Source organism: Eurosta solidaginis, chromosome 2 (genome assembly GCF_040869045.1).
Source record: "Eurosta solidaginis isolate ZX-2024a chromosome 2, ASM4086904v1, whole genome shotgun sequence".
NCBI lineage: Eukaryota > Metazoa > Arthropoda > Insecta > Diptera > Tephritidae > Eurosta > Eurosta solidaginis.
In genome coordinates, this window is record NC_090320.1 from 151,388,355 (window position 1) to 151,405,725 (window position 17,371).

A 17,371-nucleotide genomic window follows, 5' to 3' on the forward strand; every position below is an offset into this window, starting at 1 on the left:
GCCGATATAACAACAAAAATTATTTAATATTAATTCCAGCCTTTTACAACATCAAAAATTACATTGGAAAAAGTTGAGGTTTCCATAAGAATGTATGCAAACTGGTCAATGGCAACAGTGCTTATCTGTAAACAATACACATACAAATATGTTATGTATATGGGGTATTCCATCCCATTTCGACCAATTTTGAACCCGACCCCTTTAGAAGTGGCTGAAGTTTTTCTTCTTTTTCTAGCTTACGAAAGACGTTTTTCAGAAGTTTTTAAAATTTTTTCATCCAACTCATAAAAAGTTATGAATTAAAAAAACACCGTTTTTGGTTTCAAAATGCTATACCTTTTTCAAAAATTTACCGTTTGGGATCTTTTTTTCTTTAAATTTGTTTTTAAATGTACTTCGGAAAAAATTCAAAAAAATTTTTTAAATTTTTTTTTTGGTAATTTTTCAGTTTTTCGAGATTTTTCGAATTTCGCTCTTTTTTTCTCATAAAAAACTTCAATCAATTCTGCAATCATCCCCACTAATCCCGGAGTGGCCCGAGAATTTTTTTTTTATTTAATTGAAAAAAAACTTTAAAATTTTTTTTGTATTTTTCCGAAAAGTACATTTAAAAATATATTAAAAAAAAAATATTATCCCAAACGGTCAATTTCCATAAGCATGCATGCAAACTGGTCAATGGCAACAGACGCACATATTGAGTCCTACGGGCTTGAGGGTTCGGTCAAGCGACAATTACCCACCGACATGTGCCGTACGTACGGACGTTTGTCGTACGAAACACGTTTGACCGAACCCTCAAGCCCGTAGGAATCAATGTGTGCGTCTGTGTACATGTACATAACATATTTGTTTGTGTATTGTTTACAGATAAGCACTGTTGCCATTGACCATTTTGCATTTTCGCTTCCCAAGGCAGTCGGTTCTATGTACCGGAGCGACTCGGGATTTTTCCCGACCAAGGACTGTCATTTCAGTGTGACCCCATTTAATATGTTTCGTCCCTCCCACAAATTGTCATCCTCCCAGCAGCTCCTTGCAGCAGGACTGCTACATATTCTCTTACTCCGGGAAGGTATCGAACCCAATCCGGGTCCGTCTCCTGACCCCGGTCCTGAGAAATGGTTTTGCTGCATTTGCCAGAAAAGAATGTTTTTAGGACGGTCATACTCTGTTCAGTGTGTCTCGTGCAAGGGATGGTTGCATCGGACAGGTTGTTCTGGGCTTGATCCCAAAACCCGACGTCCACGCAACTTTTATAAATCTTTTGTGGCTCCTTGCTGCTCACGCCCAAGGGCGTCCCGTAGTCTACGCCTAAGCGTATCCCCACTACCTTCCAGCAGCTTCGCTGCTCAGCAAGCCACAACAAGTACCCGCTGCTGCTCGCGCCCCACGGCGCCAACAACTCAAACAGCTGCTACCACTCATAACTACTACCTTCGTAGTAGAGCTGGTAGCAATGCTGAGCATCAGCCCCTGCCCCCGTCTTCTTCTCCCCCCTCTTTTCTGGCAGCAATCGTGCAAGTCAGGGAAACAGACTCTTAGTCCCTGCCTCCGTTTGCACTGTCTGCCAGCACAGAATATATAGGTTTGCGACATCCGCTCAATGCAGCTCCTGCCTTGGGTGGTGCCACTTTCCTAGATGTTCTGGTCTCCGCGACGGCAACCCCTCGACGGGTTTCATCGCGCCATGTTGCCAGGTCGCAAACCCAAATCATCCGGGTACCCCAATGCTTGCCCAAGGGCGCCCAGTCCCAAGGCCACAACAGCAATTGCGTCCTGGCCTTCCACAACCTAGGCGTAGTCACCCCTCACTTACCCCTAGAGTGGCGGCGTCACCCGTCATGTACTTCAGAATTCTGCAGTTCAACTGTAATGGACTAACTGGGAAGATTACGGAGATAGTCGATTTCATGAAGCGGCACAACATCCGCATTGCTGCGATTCCACTCTGTGCAATATTATATATTTGATCCTGGCATCGACCGCAGGGACAATGTCTTAGAACGTCAAGGCCTATCTGTCCGGTCAGGCGATGCAAATCTAGAAATCATCAACATCTACATCCCTCTTGTCACCTGTTGCCCCAGTGGATACCGCCCTAATATCGAGGCCTTACTCACTGGCAACAATCGCATTATCTTAGGCGATTTCAATGCACATCACGACCTATGGCATTCAAACTTGCGGGCGGACAGTAGGGGTGAGATGTTGGCGGATCAAATAGACGAAACGACGTTCTGCACAATAAACGGAGACGCCCCCACACGTATGGTAGGAAGCTGTCATAGCTCGCCAGATATCTCAATCGTGAGCGCAGAACTCGTAAACTGCGTCAACTGGCAGCCGATGGTAACATTGGCATCCGACCACCTGCCCATACTTATTTCGTTCGAGCGTACCGCCGACTTCATCGTCACCGAAAAACGTACTTTCATAAACTTCAAAAAAGGAAAGTGGGAAGAATATAAATCTGCAACAGACAGCAGCTTTGCTGCCCTCCCTATCCCGACTGATGCCCGCCAAGGGGAGCGTGCCTTCCGTAAGGTCATTGAATCCGCCTCGGCACATTTCATTCCCGCCGGGAGAAATCCCGAAATCCGGCCCCACTTCCCGACGGAGGCCGCGATCTTAGCGAGAGAACGCGACCTTATAAGACAGCTTGATCCAGGCGACCCCCAAATAAGGGATATAAACCAACGCATCAGATTGCTTGTGAACGAACACAAGCGGGCGAAATGGGAAGAGCACCTAAAAGGTTGTAACCTCTCTACCGGTGTAGGAAAACTTTGGTCCACCGTAAAGTCCCTATCGAATCCGACTAAGCCCAAAGACAAAGTTTCCATCGCCTTTGGCGATAAGGTGCTGTAAGATGACCATTGTGGTCATCTTTATTCTTGCGTCGTAGTTGACGCAGGTTATCGCCCAAACGCTTTAACGCAACTTAAGTAAGGCACATAATATTAATTGCGTAGACTTCTCGCACACACACCGCTTTCAATACCAAAACAAGAAACTGATGAACTTTACTCTTTAAATATAGTATTTTTGAAATTTTATTTGTTGAATATAAAAATGTTCACAAACTTAGAAATTTAATATATATGTGAGCTCCTGAAAGTTTTGCTTCTTGACGAGTTGAATGCGCGAAATTAATTGGCGTCATTCAAAGTGACGTTTATGAAGGTAACCCTCATTGTGAGTGATTGGTGTGGTCAAAAAAATTGACGTGGTTAATATTTAATGATTGATGTTATGGTCACTCAACACTTATCATAAGGGTCGCCTTACATCATCCCCCTTTGGAAAAGAAGAATTGGCCAAATTCTTCTGTCCCAAACGTGATGTATTTTATCTTAATAAAAGTTTAAGACTGTTAAACTAAATTTAAATCTACATCTATGTTTAGATCTAAATTAAAAATGAAATTCTAAAGTCTAATTCTAAAGTAGGACTTAAATTTAATTTTTATAATTAAAAAAAATTTTTTTGGGTTTTAATTCTACTGTATGAATTAAGTTCTTAATTTTTAATGATTGTTTAAATTTATTTGATTTCATTATCTTTTTTTTTCTCAAATTTGTAATAAAAAAATTATTTCTAATTTAACAATAGAAATTAACTTTAAATTATCTTTGAATTTAAAAATTTAATTTAATTAATTTTTCTTATTCTATTTTTATGTACTATTTTTTTCTTTTTCGTTTCGTCATCAATTAACGTGACGTTTACGCCGTCAATACCTATTACGGTATACGGACCAATATAGATACTACTATGCTTGTCGCGGGGTTCTTTTTCAAGCAATACCTTGTCAAATACCTTGACAGATATTGGTTGTGAACTTTTGTTATATCCGGTTTGATTTTTTAATTTGTGTTCTGTAACTGTTTTCTTCGCTAATTCGTGAGTTTTTTTGAAACGAAATTTAACTTCTTTCGAATAGTTTTCTATGTTGTAAATCGGGTCTATTTTATCGGTTTGCAGTTCCTTTGGTAAATTAGCTGCTTTGCCAAAGACTAATTCATATGGTGAGAATTTATTATCGAATACTGTGTTTGTTGTTGTGTTGTGAAGAAAAGTGAAATATTTCAAGTAAACATCCCAGTCGGAAAAATTGGGATTTAGAAAAGATCTTAAATATTCATTGAAAACTCTGTGATTTCGCTCTACTGTGCCAAGAGTTTCATGATGGTACGCTGTGGAAAATTTATGTTCTATTTTTAATAGTTTTGTTAACTCTGAAAAAATTTCATTTTTGTATTCGGTACCTAAATCAGTTTTAATTGTTTTCATAATGCCATATATTAGTATGAAATTTTCAAAAATAGCTGATGCGAACGTTTTTGCACTTTTGTCAGGTATCGCAATCGTTACTAAGTATTTGCTGAGATCGCATATAATGGTGACAGCGAACTTGTTACCATTATCGGATTGAGGTAGAGGTCCTATAGTGTCAATGACAACAATGTCGAATGGCTTACATGGTGTTTCGGTTAGGACTAAATTTTCTTTTGTTTTTGGCTTAACCTTATTCAAAAGACATTTTTCGCAGTTTTTAACAAATTTCGCCATATCGCGCGTCATGCCTTTCCAATAATATTTGGTTCTGAGTTTTGCATAAACTTTTTTGCTACCGAAATGTCCTCCTAAAATTGGGTCGGTATGGTAAATTGTTATTAATTGTTGTTTTTTGTCTTCGTCTGTCACAGTTTCTACGGGTTCGGTTAGGACGATTACTAAATGTTTTAAAATTTTATTCCCAGTGGTTTTCAGATCTGATATCGAAAAATATTTAAAAAGGTTATCATTTTTTTGCAATTCAATTATATTAATATTGCGCTTGCCAGCTTCTTTTTGTAGCTTCAAAAGTAATTCATCTAAATGTATTATTTTGTTAGCACACGCAACCTTAATTAACTCAATCTTTTTGTGTTTTAGATGCGCATTTAATTCAAAATTCGTAATTTTACCACTTTTATCATAACGTATTTGGGATTTTGCTCTGGGTATTTTCTTTGAAAATTTGTTTGAAAAATTATCATAAACTTGTAATTTTATCTTTTCTTTTACTTTTCCTTCTTTGAGTATTTCTTGTTGCATTAATTGTTCTTGTTTTGTCTGTGATCTTGTCTGTACTGCTAAAATTGATGTTCCTGAATTTTTTATTTCTTCTATTGTGATGCGAGAGAGTGCATCTGCTCCTACGTTCGTTTTACCTTTTATGTATTCAATAGTGAAGTTGCACTCTGCCAGTTCAAGTCTGATACGTGAAAGTTTTGAAGAGGGATCTTTCATATTGAACAAGTAAACTAATGGACGATGATCGGACTGTAAAGTGTGTGCCATATACGTATGGTCTGAACTATTTTATTGCAAAAAATATAGCTAAAAGCTCTAACTCAATTATTGATTCCTTTTGTTCTGAATTATTAAATGATTTGGACGCGAAACAAATTGGTAAGTCAATGCCATCTTTATTTTGACTTAAAATGGCACCACAACCAATTTTTGAAGCGTCGACAGTAATCATAAATTCCTTTTTGAAGTCTGGGTATTGGAGAATTTGAGGAGAAATTAAAGACTTTCGGAGTTTTTCAAATGCTATATCACATGACTCATCCCATTTAAATTCTACTCTTTTCCTGCTAAGTTTATTTAAAGGTGCTGCTATGGAAGCAAAATTTGGTATAAACCTTCTGTAATAATTGGCGAATGCCACGAATCGTCTTACTGCATCTTTATCGCAAGGTTTCGGATATTTTTTTATTGCAATTATTTTGGAGTCGTCTGGAAGTAGACCTTTTGACGAACATTTGTGTCCTAGGAAAGTGACTTCTGAACGCATGAAGTTGCATTTTTCGGGATTTAGACGCAAATTAAATTTTTTGCATGTTTGAAAGACTTGTTCTAAATTTTTAAGAAGGTGAGCTTCGCTACACCCAATGACTATGAGATCATCGACATATAGAAAGGCTTGGTTGGGAGAGATTCCTGAAAAGGCAATTGACATCATTCTTGAGAATGAATTCGGAGCTACGTTTAAACCGAATGGTAAAACTTTCCATCGAAAAGCACCGCGATCAGTGCTGAATGAAGTAATGTCTCTAGAATCTTTATTTAATGGGATTTGGTGGAAACCTGAATACAGATCCAATGTAGAAAAATATTTGGCTCTGCCTAGACTATCAAGAATATCGTCTATTCGTGCAAGTGGGAATTTGTCTGCTATCAATTTTTTGTTTACGGCTCTAAAGTCAACACACATCCTGTAGGATTTCTGTCCATTTGGATTTTTCTTTGGCACAAGTATCAATGGACTATTATAGTTGGAATAGCTGTGTTCTATAAGATCGTTTTGCAATAAATTATCAACTTGTTTATTAATTTCCTCTCTCTGACAATATGGTAAACGGTAATTTTTTACGTAAACAGGAATTTTATCTGTCAATCGTAGTTTCTGTTCATAAAAGTTGTTAAGTGTCATACGATCGGTCTTTAGTGCAAAAATATCATCATATTTTAGACATAAATCGAGAAGTTTTGGTTTGGCATAGTTCGGCATTTGTTTTTCTAAAATTGATTTTAGTTCCTCTGACCTTTTCGAATCTTTTGAAAGATCATTGATTTTATACACGTTATAGTTGGTGATTTCATCCGTAAGTATGTTGCAATTTCTTACGTATTTTACCTCGTCAGTGACGTTTAATACCTTTATTATCGGATTGTTAGTGTCAACAATACACTTTGCGGTGAACACACCATTACAAATTTCCTGTGCGTCTATAAAAACTGGATGTTTAGATTTTTTCAGCTTAAATAAGCGATAAACTTCGCATCTAGGAGGAATTACCAATGTATTATCGGTTGTATTATGTAAAATTGAAATTGTATGAATATTTTTGCCAATGCCAATTGTTATGCTCTCGTTTGCATAGTCTATGATGCAATTGTGTTTTTTCAAAAAGTCTTTGCCTAAAATACCATCTGACGGTATGTTGAATTTGTCATCTACTACATTTAGAGTATGTGGAATTGAAAAATTTGAATAAAAAAGTTCTGTTTTAATGGTACCCAATGTTGAAACTGTATCTGTCGTAACACCCGTTATATTTATAATATTGTTGTTATTTATAGAAACATTTTGTTTTAAACTTGAAAGTTTTATAATTGATATATCAGCCTGTGTATCTTCTAAGAAAGTGCATGTTTTAAAAGAGTCATTGCAATTCAGTTCGATAAAATCTGAGTAGTTCAGGTTTAAACAATAAATTGATTTATTTTGAAAAACGTTATTTAATTCAGATTCTGGTCCCCCAGTGTTCGCTCCTGAGGGCCGTTGGCGTTTAAAGTGCGTACACTAGCGTTATTTGTAGTATTTGAACGTCGAATGTTGTTGTTACTGTTGTTATTGCTGTTGTTTCTGTTTACGGGCCTGCTATTGTTATTTCGAAAATTACCATTATTTCCCGAGCCATAATTATTGTTGTTATTATGCCTATAATTGCTATTGTTGTTTCTGTTAAAATTGTTGTTGTACCTCGAAAATTTGTTCCTATTATATTGATTTGACCTGAAGTTACCTCGAAAACTATTATTTTGCCTGTTATAGCGTGATCTAAACGCTAGTACCTGCCTTTCACTTGTTTGGTTATTTTGTTCTACGATCATTTTCGCAACTACATCCTTAGAATCAGTAAACGTAGTTGACGCTAAAATTGATTTTACTAGGTCTGAGCGAGTGTTAAGCCGACAAACGTTGACGGTTTGTTCGACTGCCATTTCGTGCGCTTTTTCCTGAGTCATTCCTTCTATAACTAATGATCGTTCTAAAGCATCGGAGAGTTCCTCAACACGTTTGGCGAATTCAGTATGATTATTATTAAAAACTTTTAACGATGCAATTTTTCCTGCGACAACTTTTGAGTTGTCAGGTTTTATTCTACCTTTTAATGCATCTTTTATTTGTTGAATTGTTGTTACTTCATTTGGAATTGCCTCACGCGCTTTCTCTTCTAAATTAGATTTTATAAACGAAATGAAAGTATTTGTCAAATTTTCTTCCATCAAATCTTCTATCAAAACTATTTTATCTATAAAGGATGCAAGTGAAAGCGGATCGCCGCTGTAGTTTTCTCTAATTATGGATGCACACATAGTAATAAAAGTTTTCTTTTGTTCTGGAGTCGCCATTGTTGGTTGTTCTTCGCTAATTGTGTCTAAATTATTATTAGTGTGGAGTGAATTGGAAAATCCAGGGAAATCCTCAAGAAAATATACGTGACTTTTTTTAATAATACTAGCTTTGTATGCTGAAGTTGTCGATGCGTCAGATAATTCTTCCTCAGTGTCAAAATCAGAACTTGATTCGCTTTCTTGTATTAATTCAGAAAGATCTTTGGGTATTTTTATATTGCAGTTAATTCTAGAAAAACATTTAGTGAGTTGTTCTCTGCACTTTGACAAACTTTCGATTATTGAACTAGGCTTATCTCGATTTTCAAAATATGAATTTACTTGTATTATAATTTGGTTATAGCTTTTAATTAAAGCATCTTCATATTCTATTGATTTTTTCGCTGAGATAGATCGGTTATTTAAAACTCGTTTAGTAACTTTAGTGAAATTAGAGCGTAAATTTTTGAAATTGGAATCAAAATCTGACATTTGACAACTGACATCTGAAAACTTTATTACATTTATTGCAAAAAAAAAAATGTTTCATAAAAAAAATTCGGAAAAATGTTAAGATTAACGCTATAGGCACTGTTTATACAAGAATGAATTTGAAACTATTCATTCGCTCAGTAATTGTGGTTTGTAATTAAAAAAATTTTTTTTTTTTGTTTAAAAATGAGAGAATATTCGAAATATTCAAAATCGATGAGTTAATTGGTAAATGGTAAAGATTCGCGTATTCGAAAGGCACTGTATTTAAGACTTATTTTGTAAATGCAAGTGAATGTTGAAATATTTTAACCGCACTGTATTCGTTTAATAATGCAAAGAGAAAAAACTGTTGGAATATTTGAAAGGCACTGTATATAATGCACAGTTTGAAAAGAGTCGCAAATGTAAGATATGTTGAAATATTTGGAATACACTGTATTCGTGTGATGCTTCGAAGGAATTGTTAACTATTTGAATGGCACTGTATTTGTTGCAAAAAAATATGTAAATGTTTATGATATTCACTATGTTCAATTTCCGAAGAAATAATTGGAAAAAGGGAAAAGTAAGCTTTCACCGGTAAAATAAATTTTCACCATTACCATTATGTGACTGTAACCTGTCTATATTGATATTTGAAGTCAATGAGAGATTTCAAAATTGATTAGCTTCGAATAATTATCGCAAAATTTTGGCGAAAAGGTTTGATATTTTTGGTATTATACATATAAAATTGATGTATAATTTGCGTTTCAAAAAGGTTTTTAAAAAAAATGTTTAAATTTGAAAAAATAGTTTTCCGATTGTATTTATTACGAAGCAGTGTTCGCATTTAAAATAAAAAAATTCAAGTTCCATGTTAATGTTTGAAAAAGAAAGAATATAGTAATATATGCGTGATAATTTGCATGTGATGGCCGTATATTTAAAATTACTATGTTTAATGTACATTTGAATTTTTTCGAAATTTGAAGGTTTATATTTCAATATAATAATTTTATGTATGTAAGTAATTTGAAAAATTCAATTTCTTAATTTAATTAGTTTAACATGTTATTGTCTTTAAAGTAGAAAAAGTATGTTGCTACATGCGTAGTAAACAAATGTTTAAGAAAAGTATGTTTATAATCAAAAGTGTCAAATTGTGTTGCTACATGCGAAGGCTACATGTGTATTACGAAAAATTGTTGCTAAGTTTATAGTATACATGTATATATATTGAGAAAGCCAAACTACCTACGTATGTACAAAGTTATTATTATTATTATTATTTATTAAGTAATATATACAAATATAAAACTTAAATATATAAAGAGTACTAGCAGCTAAGGCCATCGACTCATGTACAAAGTTAAAATTTTATATACGTATATATTATGGTACTGTACCACCTTTTTTCTGCTTTGCTTGCTGCCTTTGCTTGTATACTGCTGAAATTTGTTGTTGTTGGTGTTGTCTTCCGTTGCTGCCGTTACCAAGTGAATCTTTTCCCATTTGCTTCTCTCTTCCGCTATGCTTTTTTTCTTTCTCAGGCCGAGTTGGTGGTGTTGGTGGAGTAAATGGCGTGAATAATTTACCGCACTTAACGGTGCTTGGTAATAGCGTCACTGGTGGTTGTGCTTATCATCACCGTTATGGCATAGTACAGCCAGTTCAAAAAATTTTAACATATATGTGTATGTATGTATGTAACACCACAATTTTCCAATAACTTTCTTTCTTTTTAGTATATTAAATGTATGTATATTTTGGATTTTGTTCCAAAATTTTTGTAAAAGTCCACTTTTAGTTTTAAATTTGGTTTTTATTTACCATTTAAAAATTTTTTGAAATTGTATTGGTTTTTGTAATTTATAACTTTTTTTTTGTAGGTTTTTGAAAATTTTATGAATTTTTTCTTTTTTTTGTAGATTTTGAACTTTTATACTTTTTTTTGTAGTTTTTGGAATTTTATATTTGTTTTGTAGGTTTTGCAATTTTATGATTTTGTATTTTTGAAGTTTTATTAAAAAATTGTAAGTAGTCTTTTTGAAATTTTGTAATTTTTTTTGTAGACTTTTTGTAATTTTGTAGAATTTTTTTTTGTAGTCTTTTTATAATTTAAAACTTTTTTTGTATTTTTTTGAAATCTTATATTTTTTTTTTGGAATTTTATATATTTTTGTATTTTTTTTGTAATTTTTCGTAAATTTTTGAAATTATCTTACTTTGAGTAATTTTCTTCGTGGTCATCTTTATTCTTGCGTCGTAGTTGACGCAGGTTATCGCCCAAACGCTTTAACGCAACTTAAGTAAGGCACACAATATTAATTGCGTAGACTTCTCGCACACACACCGCTCTCAATACCAAAACAAGAAACTGATGAACTTTACTCTTTAAATATAGTCTTTTTGAAATTTTATTTGTTGAATATAAAAATGTTCACAAACTTAGAAATTTAATATATATGTGAGCTGCTGAAAACTTTTGCTTCTTGACGAGTTGAATGCGCGAAATTAATTGGCGTCATTCAAAGTGACGTTTATGAAGGTAACCCTCATTGTGAGTGATTGGTGTGGTCAAAAAAATTGACGTGGTTAATATTTAATGATTGATGTTATGGTCACTCAACACTTATCATAAGGGTTGCCTTACAGTGCTGTCGGATGCCAAAAAATGCGCGAGTGCTTTCTGCCGACAATATATAATGCATCCTACGGTCGACAAAGATAGACGGAGAGCCAATAGACACGCACATAAACACAAACTCAGCGCGTCACCAATTACCATCACCGCTAGAGAGGTTGAGGACGCCATTGGTCGCGCTAAACCATCCAAAGCAGTGGGCCCAGACGGCTTAGCCATGCCGATGCTTAAAAACCTAGAGAAAGAGGGTTTCAACTATCTAGCTCATGTCTTCAACCTGTCTCTTTCCACCTTTGTCATACCCGAGAAATGGAAAATGGCCAAGGTGGTCCCGCTACTAAAGCCTGGGAAACCAGCTAACGTAGGTGAGTCATATCGTCCGATATCTCTCCTATCGCCAGTGGCAAAGACGCTTGAAGCCATTTTGCTCCCTTATTTCCAAGCACATTTGCAGCTAGCCCCTCATCAGCATGGCTTCAGAAAACTCCATAGCACTACCTCCGCGCTAAATGTCATTAGCACCCAGATAAATTGCGGTTTGAATCAATATCCCCACCATAGAACAGTACTCGTAGCGTTAGACCTATCAAATGCTTTTGATACGGTCAACCATGGCTCGTTACTGCAAGACCTGGAAGGGTCTACCCTTCCCCCATGTCTTAAAAGGTGAAACGCAAATTATCTGGGTGGTCGGCAGGCATCGGTGCAATTCAGAAACGAAACATCAAAACAAAGGAGAATTAAACAAGGGGTGCCACAGGGTGGTGTCCTATCCCCGCTTTTGTTTAATTTCTACATATCTAAGCTACCTTCACCACCGGAAGGAGTCACAATCGTTTCCTACGCCGATGACTGCACAATAATGGCCACAGGCCCAGGCCCAGAGATCGATGAGCTATGCAATAAAATAAACGGCTATCTCCCTGATCTCTCCAGTTTTTTTTGCCTCGCGAAACCTGGCATTGTCACCGACTAAATCTTCCGCGACCTTATTTACAACATGGACGCCCCAAATGTCGACCATATTGAACATCCACGTCGATGGCACTGCGCTAACGACTGTCCTACACCCCAAAATCTTGGGTGTGACGTTTGATCAGGATATACATTTTGGTGCGCACGCAACCGCAATTGTTCCAAGAATTCAGAGCCGTAATAAAATCCTCAAATCCCTTGCTGGCAGTACCTGGGGAAAAGATAAAGAAACGCTCTTGACCACATGCAAAGCAATTAGCCAGCCGATTACGTGCTACGCGTCACCCATATGGTCGCCAAGCCTAAAAACCACCCACTGGAAGAAACTACAGGCCTGCCAAAATACTGCTCTCAGAATCGCCTCGGGCTGTCTTCTTATGTCCCCAGAACACCATCTGCATAATGGGAGGGAAAATCAGGGAGAGAAATGAGATGCTGACCAGACAGTTTCTGTTGAATACCCAGAAACCTGGGCATCCCAACAGACATCTGATTGACGAACCAGCACCGCCTAGGGACCTAAGGAGTCATCTCCGTGAGCATTTTGAGGAAATACGGCACCTGAGAACCCAGCCGTATGAAGCGAAAAAACACAATCAGGTCCTTGGTGAACTCCATAGACAGGCGTCGGACCTTTATGTCGGGAATTGCCCGGTGAATCCAGTACTTGAAGAAAAATATCCAGAACTCGCAGAAGAGGAACGCATACTCCCCAGGGAAACGCGTGTCACTCTTGCTCAGCTTCGTTCTGGATACTGTAACAGGTTAAACTCTTACCTATCCAGAATCAACCCCGACATACAAAATGTATGCCCCGCTTGCAATGTGTCCCCACATGACACCAACCATCTCTTTAATTGTAATGTGGAACCAACGCCTCTAACACCCCTTTCCTTATGGTCCACCCCTGTTGAAACGGCAAGTTTCCTTGGACTCCCGTTAGAGGATATTGATGACAATTTGTGATCGGTCGCGGCTATTAGGTGGCGCGAGCATTGCTACAACAACAACAACCATTTTGCATGCATGCTTATGGAAACATCAACTTTTTCCAATTTAATTTTTGATGGTGTAAAAGGCTGGAATTAATATTAAATAAATATAAATAGATTACATTTTTATAATCTGCACTTTTACATTATTATTTAGAATTATTTTCACAATTTTTCAAACTTTAATTATGTGTTTTTGCATAAAACTGCAAACGGTCAAAAATTAGTGCACAAAAGTTTACTAGGCAACTCTGTCTAGTGAGAGAGCTATCAGCTGATACGTTCTTACGGAAAAAAAAAAATTGTTTTGATTTCTACGTTCCGGGCTACGTACGTACGGGCGTTGCACGTCGGTGAGTTTTCGTTTACATTGCGCACTCATAAGATAGGTCGTGACAGCTGACACGTTTTTGGTACGTACGTTCGTGGGTAACTGCCGAACCCTCAAGCCCGTAGGAATCAATATGTGGGTCTGGGTACATGTACATAACATATTTGTGTGTGTATTGTTTACAGCAAAGCACTGTTGCCATTGACCAGTTTGCATGCATGCTTATGCAAACATCAACTTTTTCAAATTTAATTTTTGATGTTGTAAAAGAAATACTGATTAACAATTTCTAGTTCATTTATTTGTAACCTCCAATTTTATATAATAATTTTAGGATATTTAAACAAAATTCTAAACAATCTTTAGGCCTTTTTGTATAATAACTGTAAACGGTCAAAAATTAGCGTAGAAAAGTTTACTAGGCAACTCTGTATAGTGAAAGAGCGATCAGCTGACACGTTCTTACGGAAAAAATCAAAATTGTTTTGATTTCTACGTTCCGGACTACGTACGTACGTGCGTTGAACGTCGGTGAGTTTTCGTTTACATTGCACACTCATAAAGCTGGAGACATTGGTGCTTTATCGGTAACCGTATCGGCAACCTTTTAACAACTGATTAGACCAACCTTATGAGAATCAATGCAATCGATTATTGGTGCCGCTAAGGTCGTAACCGTATCGTAGCCAACCAATTGGGTTTTTGTTTACCGTCGTAACGATAAACAGCTGATTACGTTAGGGATACGGATACAGCGATTCGACATACGGCACCGATGACTCCGGCTTAAGTTAGGTCGTGTCAGCTGACACGTTTTTGGTACGTACGTTCGTAACTGCCGCTTAAAACGTTCGGCGACTACGTATTTTACTAGGGATCCTGTGAGTTGTGTAAAACGCTCACCGATTATGTATATTCACCAGGCATACCACCAAGGCGTGTAAAACACTCGGTGATTAAACATATTATAATCACATACGTATACACATATATATATAGATTTTACGAAGGATTGAAATAAAACATCATTTTTTATAACGTTTAACTAACATTCGCTGAGTTATACCCCAGCTATAAACCCGACTAACGGGTTCGTTACAGCGCCTATATACTTTAGTTAAAAGTTTGCTTTTTGGTCAGTATAATTGTTCAATTGTTTGATTCGTTGAATTCTATGTTTTGTGATCTTGTAATTATATAATTTTATTGTATTTGCTTTATCTTTGAAATTTTAAATTATGGTAAAAGTCTAGTTGAGGGGGCGACTAATACGCTACCAAGAATATCGAGAGGTGTCAAAAGACGCGTATTAATCTCGAGAATAATCCGAAGCCGGAAAAGAAAAATTATATCTTTGTCCGGAGATATTTGCAGTTGAAGATGGCGATTTTCATGTGGTTGTTGTAATGTTGGCATACCCACAAAAAAAATTGTGATCATAACTGTTTTGGTCTCCAAACCGGTGTTGACCAACCCAGGGTAATTTTTTATAAGCGCGGCCGAAGGCCGCCAACGCAAAAAGGTGTTCTGTGCAAAATTACTATGGATACCACCCCCGGTTCCGGAGACACCCGCGGGTATTTTTTCGGTTTTTCTTTAATATATTTTGAACGACTTAAATTTTTATTTTCCGCCTTCGGATTATTTATACTGATGTCAATACGCAACGTTTGACACCCCTCCCGATATTTTTGGTAGCGCATTAGCAGGCGACCACTCAACTAGACTATTACCTAAATTATTTTTATTTATTACTGTGATTTTCAAATGTTTACCTATCTGTGAGGACTATGTCCTATATATAAAATAAATAAATTCGATACGACAGCATAACACTGCTAATACTCGTCCAAAAATATCGAGATGTCAAAAGACGGGTTTTGACCTCGACAACAATAATCGGAAGACGGAAAACAAAAATTTTACCTCGTTCAAAAGATATTTGCAAAAGAAATTGAAAATTTCCATGTGGTTGCTGTAATTGTGATGATTTTGTTGTACCGATAAAAAAAAAGGTAATAGTCTAGTTGAGGGGTCGACTGCTAATACGCTACCAAAAATATCGAGGTGTCGGAAAATAAAAATTTTAACACGTTCAAAAGATATTAACGAAAAACCGAAAAAAGACCCACGGGTACCTCCGAAACCGGGGGTCGGATCCATAGTATTTTTGCGCAGAACACCTTTCTGCGTTGGCGGCCTCTGGCCGCGCTTATAAAAAATAACCCTGGGCTACGCCATGCCAAGTCCGGGTGTGTGGTATAACCGTCGCTACCGCCACGGTGATGTACAATTTTTTTTGTGGGTATTGCACAACAACAACCACATGGAAATCGCCAACTTCAACTGCAAATACCTCCGGACAGAGATATAATTTTTCTTTTCCGCCTTCGGATTATTGTTCTCGAGATTAATAACGCGTCTTTTGACACCTCTCTCGATATTTTTGGTAGCGTATTAGCAGTCGACCCCTCAACTTGACTATTACCATAATTTCCATTGTATAACATGGTCTCTGCGAAAAGAAAATCAGGAATATCACTATTTAAGGTGGAGTTCAATTATTATTACATATATTAGCTTCAAGAAATGTCAATACATACTTTTAAATTGCACTCTTAACAAATAAAACGATTATAATTTGAAATTACATTAATTATACATACAGTTCGCTGTACGTCACCTATGCCGGCAGTTGCAGCTTTTTACCTTTTAGTACTTTAGTTATGTATAAATAAAAAAAATCGCAGTACAAAATGGTCTGCACTATACCAGCAAAAATTGCAATCAAATCGTAGTGTGTCTCTGCAATATAACGATGAATCCAATTGAGTAAATACAGTGCGCGATATAATCCAAGAGCAAATAGGTAGTGACTAGTAATAGATTCCGCTTCTCCCGTTTTGCTAACCATGAAAAGTTGAGGAAGAATTGCCACCGATTCCAAATATATAGAGAAAGTCCAAAATATTTCCATTATTGTAAATTCGTGATTTATGAGCAACGATAGCAAGGAGCACGGAATTAGTAAAAACTCTATACGAAATGTGTCGTGGTTGTGGTCATACGTTCCTCTAAATTTTACGTACATCAAATATAATGTAGCTCCAGACGTTGACAAAAACAGCACTTTCATCACTGAGTTATAGAGACTAACATAAGTAGTAAACAAATCCAAATAGCGTGTGAAATAAACGAAAGCAAATAAAATTTGAGATTTTCCTGAAATTCCGGCGCATGAGCGAGTTTTCCAGATTTTTAATAACAAAATGATGATCGCAACAACGTGTGACAAGTCGCCTACTAAACGGAAAATATTCATGTCTAGTATTTGAAGTTATATAAATCTAAGCAATCAATTATAAAAATGTAATTAAAAGATTTCGCCCCGCAATTACTTTATAAAAAAAAAACAATTCCGGTAAGATAACAAATGACGTGGCTGTCAATTAGTGATGAATGTAATTTCATTAATAAGGCCCCGTCACATAAACAGTATATCATACAGAAGCGTTGAACTCAATCTTAAGGCCGCGGCACATTACCATGTTCCATATACATATAGCGCGTTCCATTGAGTCACGGCGGTCGAAACAAGGTGTCAGCATGGTGACATACCTACAAACATAAATAAAAGCTCCATGTACTATGGCTAATTGTGCAGTTTAGGGGCTGTTATGGTTACGCATCTACAATGGAGCAGCAAGGAAGGCAGTCGGTTCTATATACCGGAGCGACTCGGGATTTTTCCCGACCAAGGATTCATTTCAGTGT

The 17,371-nt window shown here is 36.5% G+C and overlaps 1 protein-coding gene across 1 annotated transcript; it reads right to left on the reverse strand.

Moving 5' to 3' along the window:
• Positions 1-16,135: 16,135 nt before the first annotated feature.
• Positions 16,136-17,063, reverse strand: KdelR (ER lumen protein-retaining receptor). Its single transcript, XM_067769703.1, has one exon. It carries the CDS (start codon positions 16,917-16,919, stop codon positions 16,281-16,283), a length of 639 nt encoding a protein of 212 aa, XP_067625804.1. The 5' UTR covers positions 16,920-17,063; the 3' UTR covers positions 16,136-16,280.
• Positions 17,064-17,371: the final 308 nt, after the last annotated feature.

What these genes read in the sequence shown, in the direction of transcription:
- KdelR (XM_067769703.1), bottom strand. Translation starts at nt 16,919, where the DNA reads ATGAATATTTTCCGTTTAGTAGGCGACTTGTCACACGTTGTTGCGATC.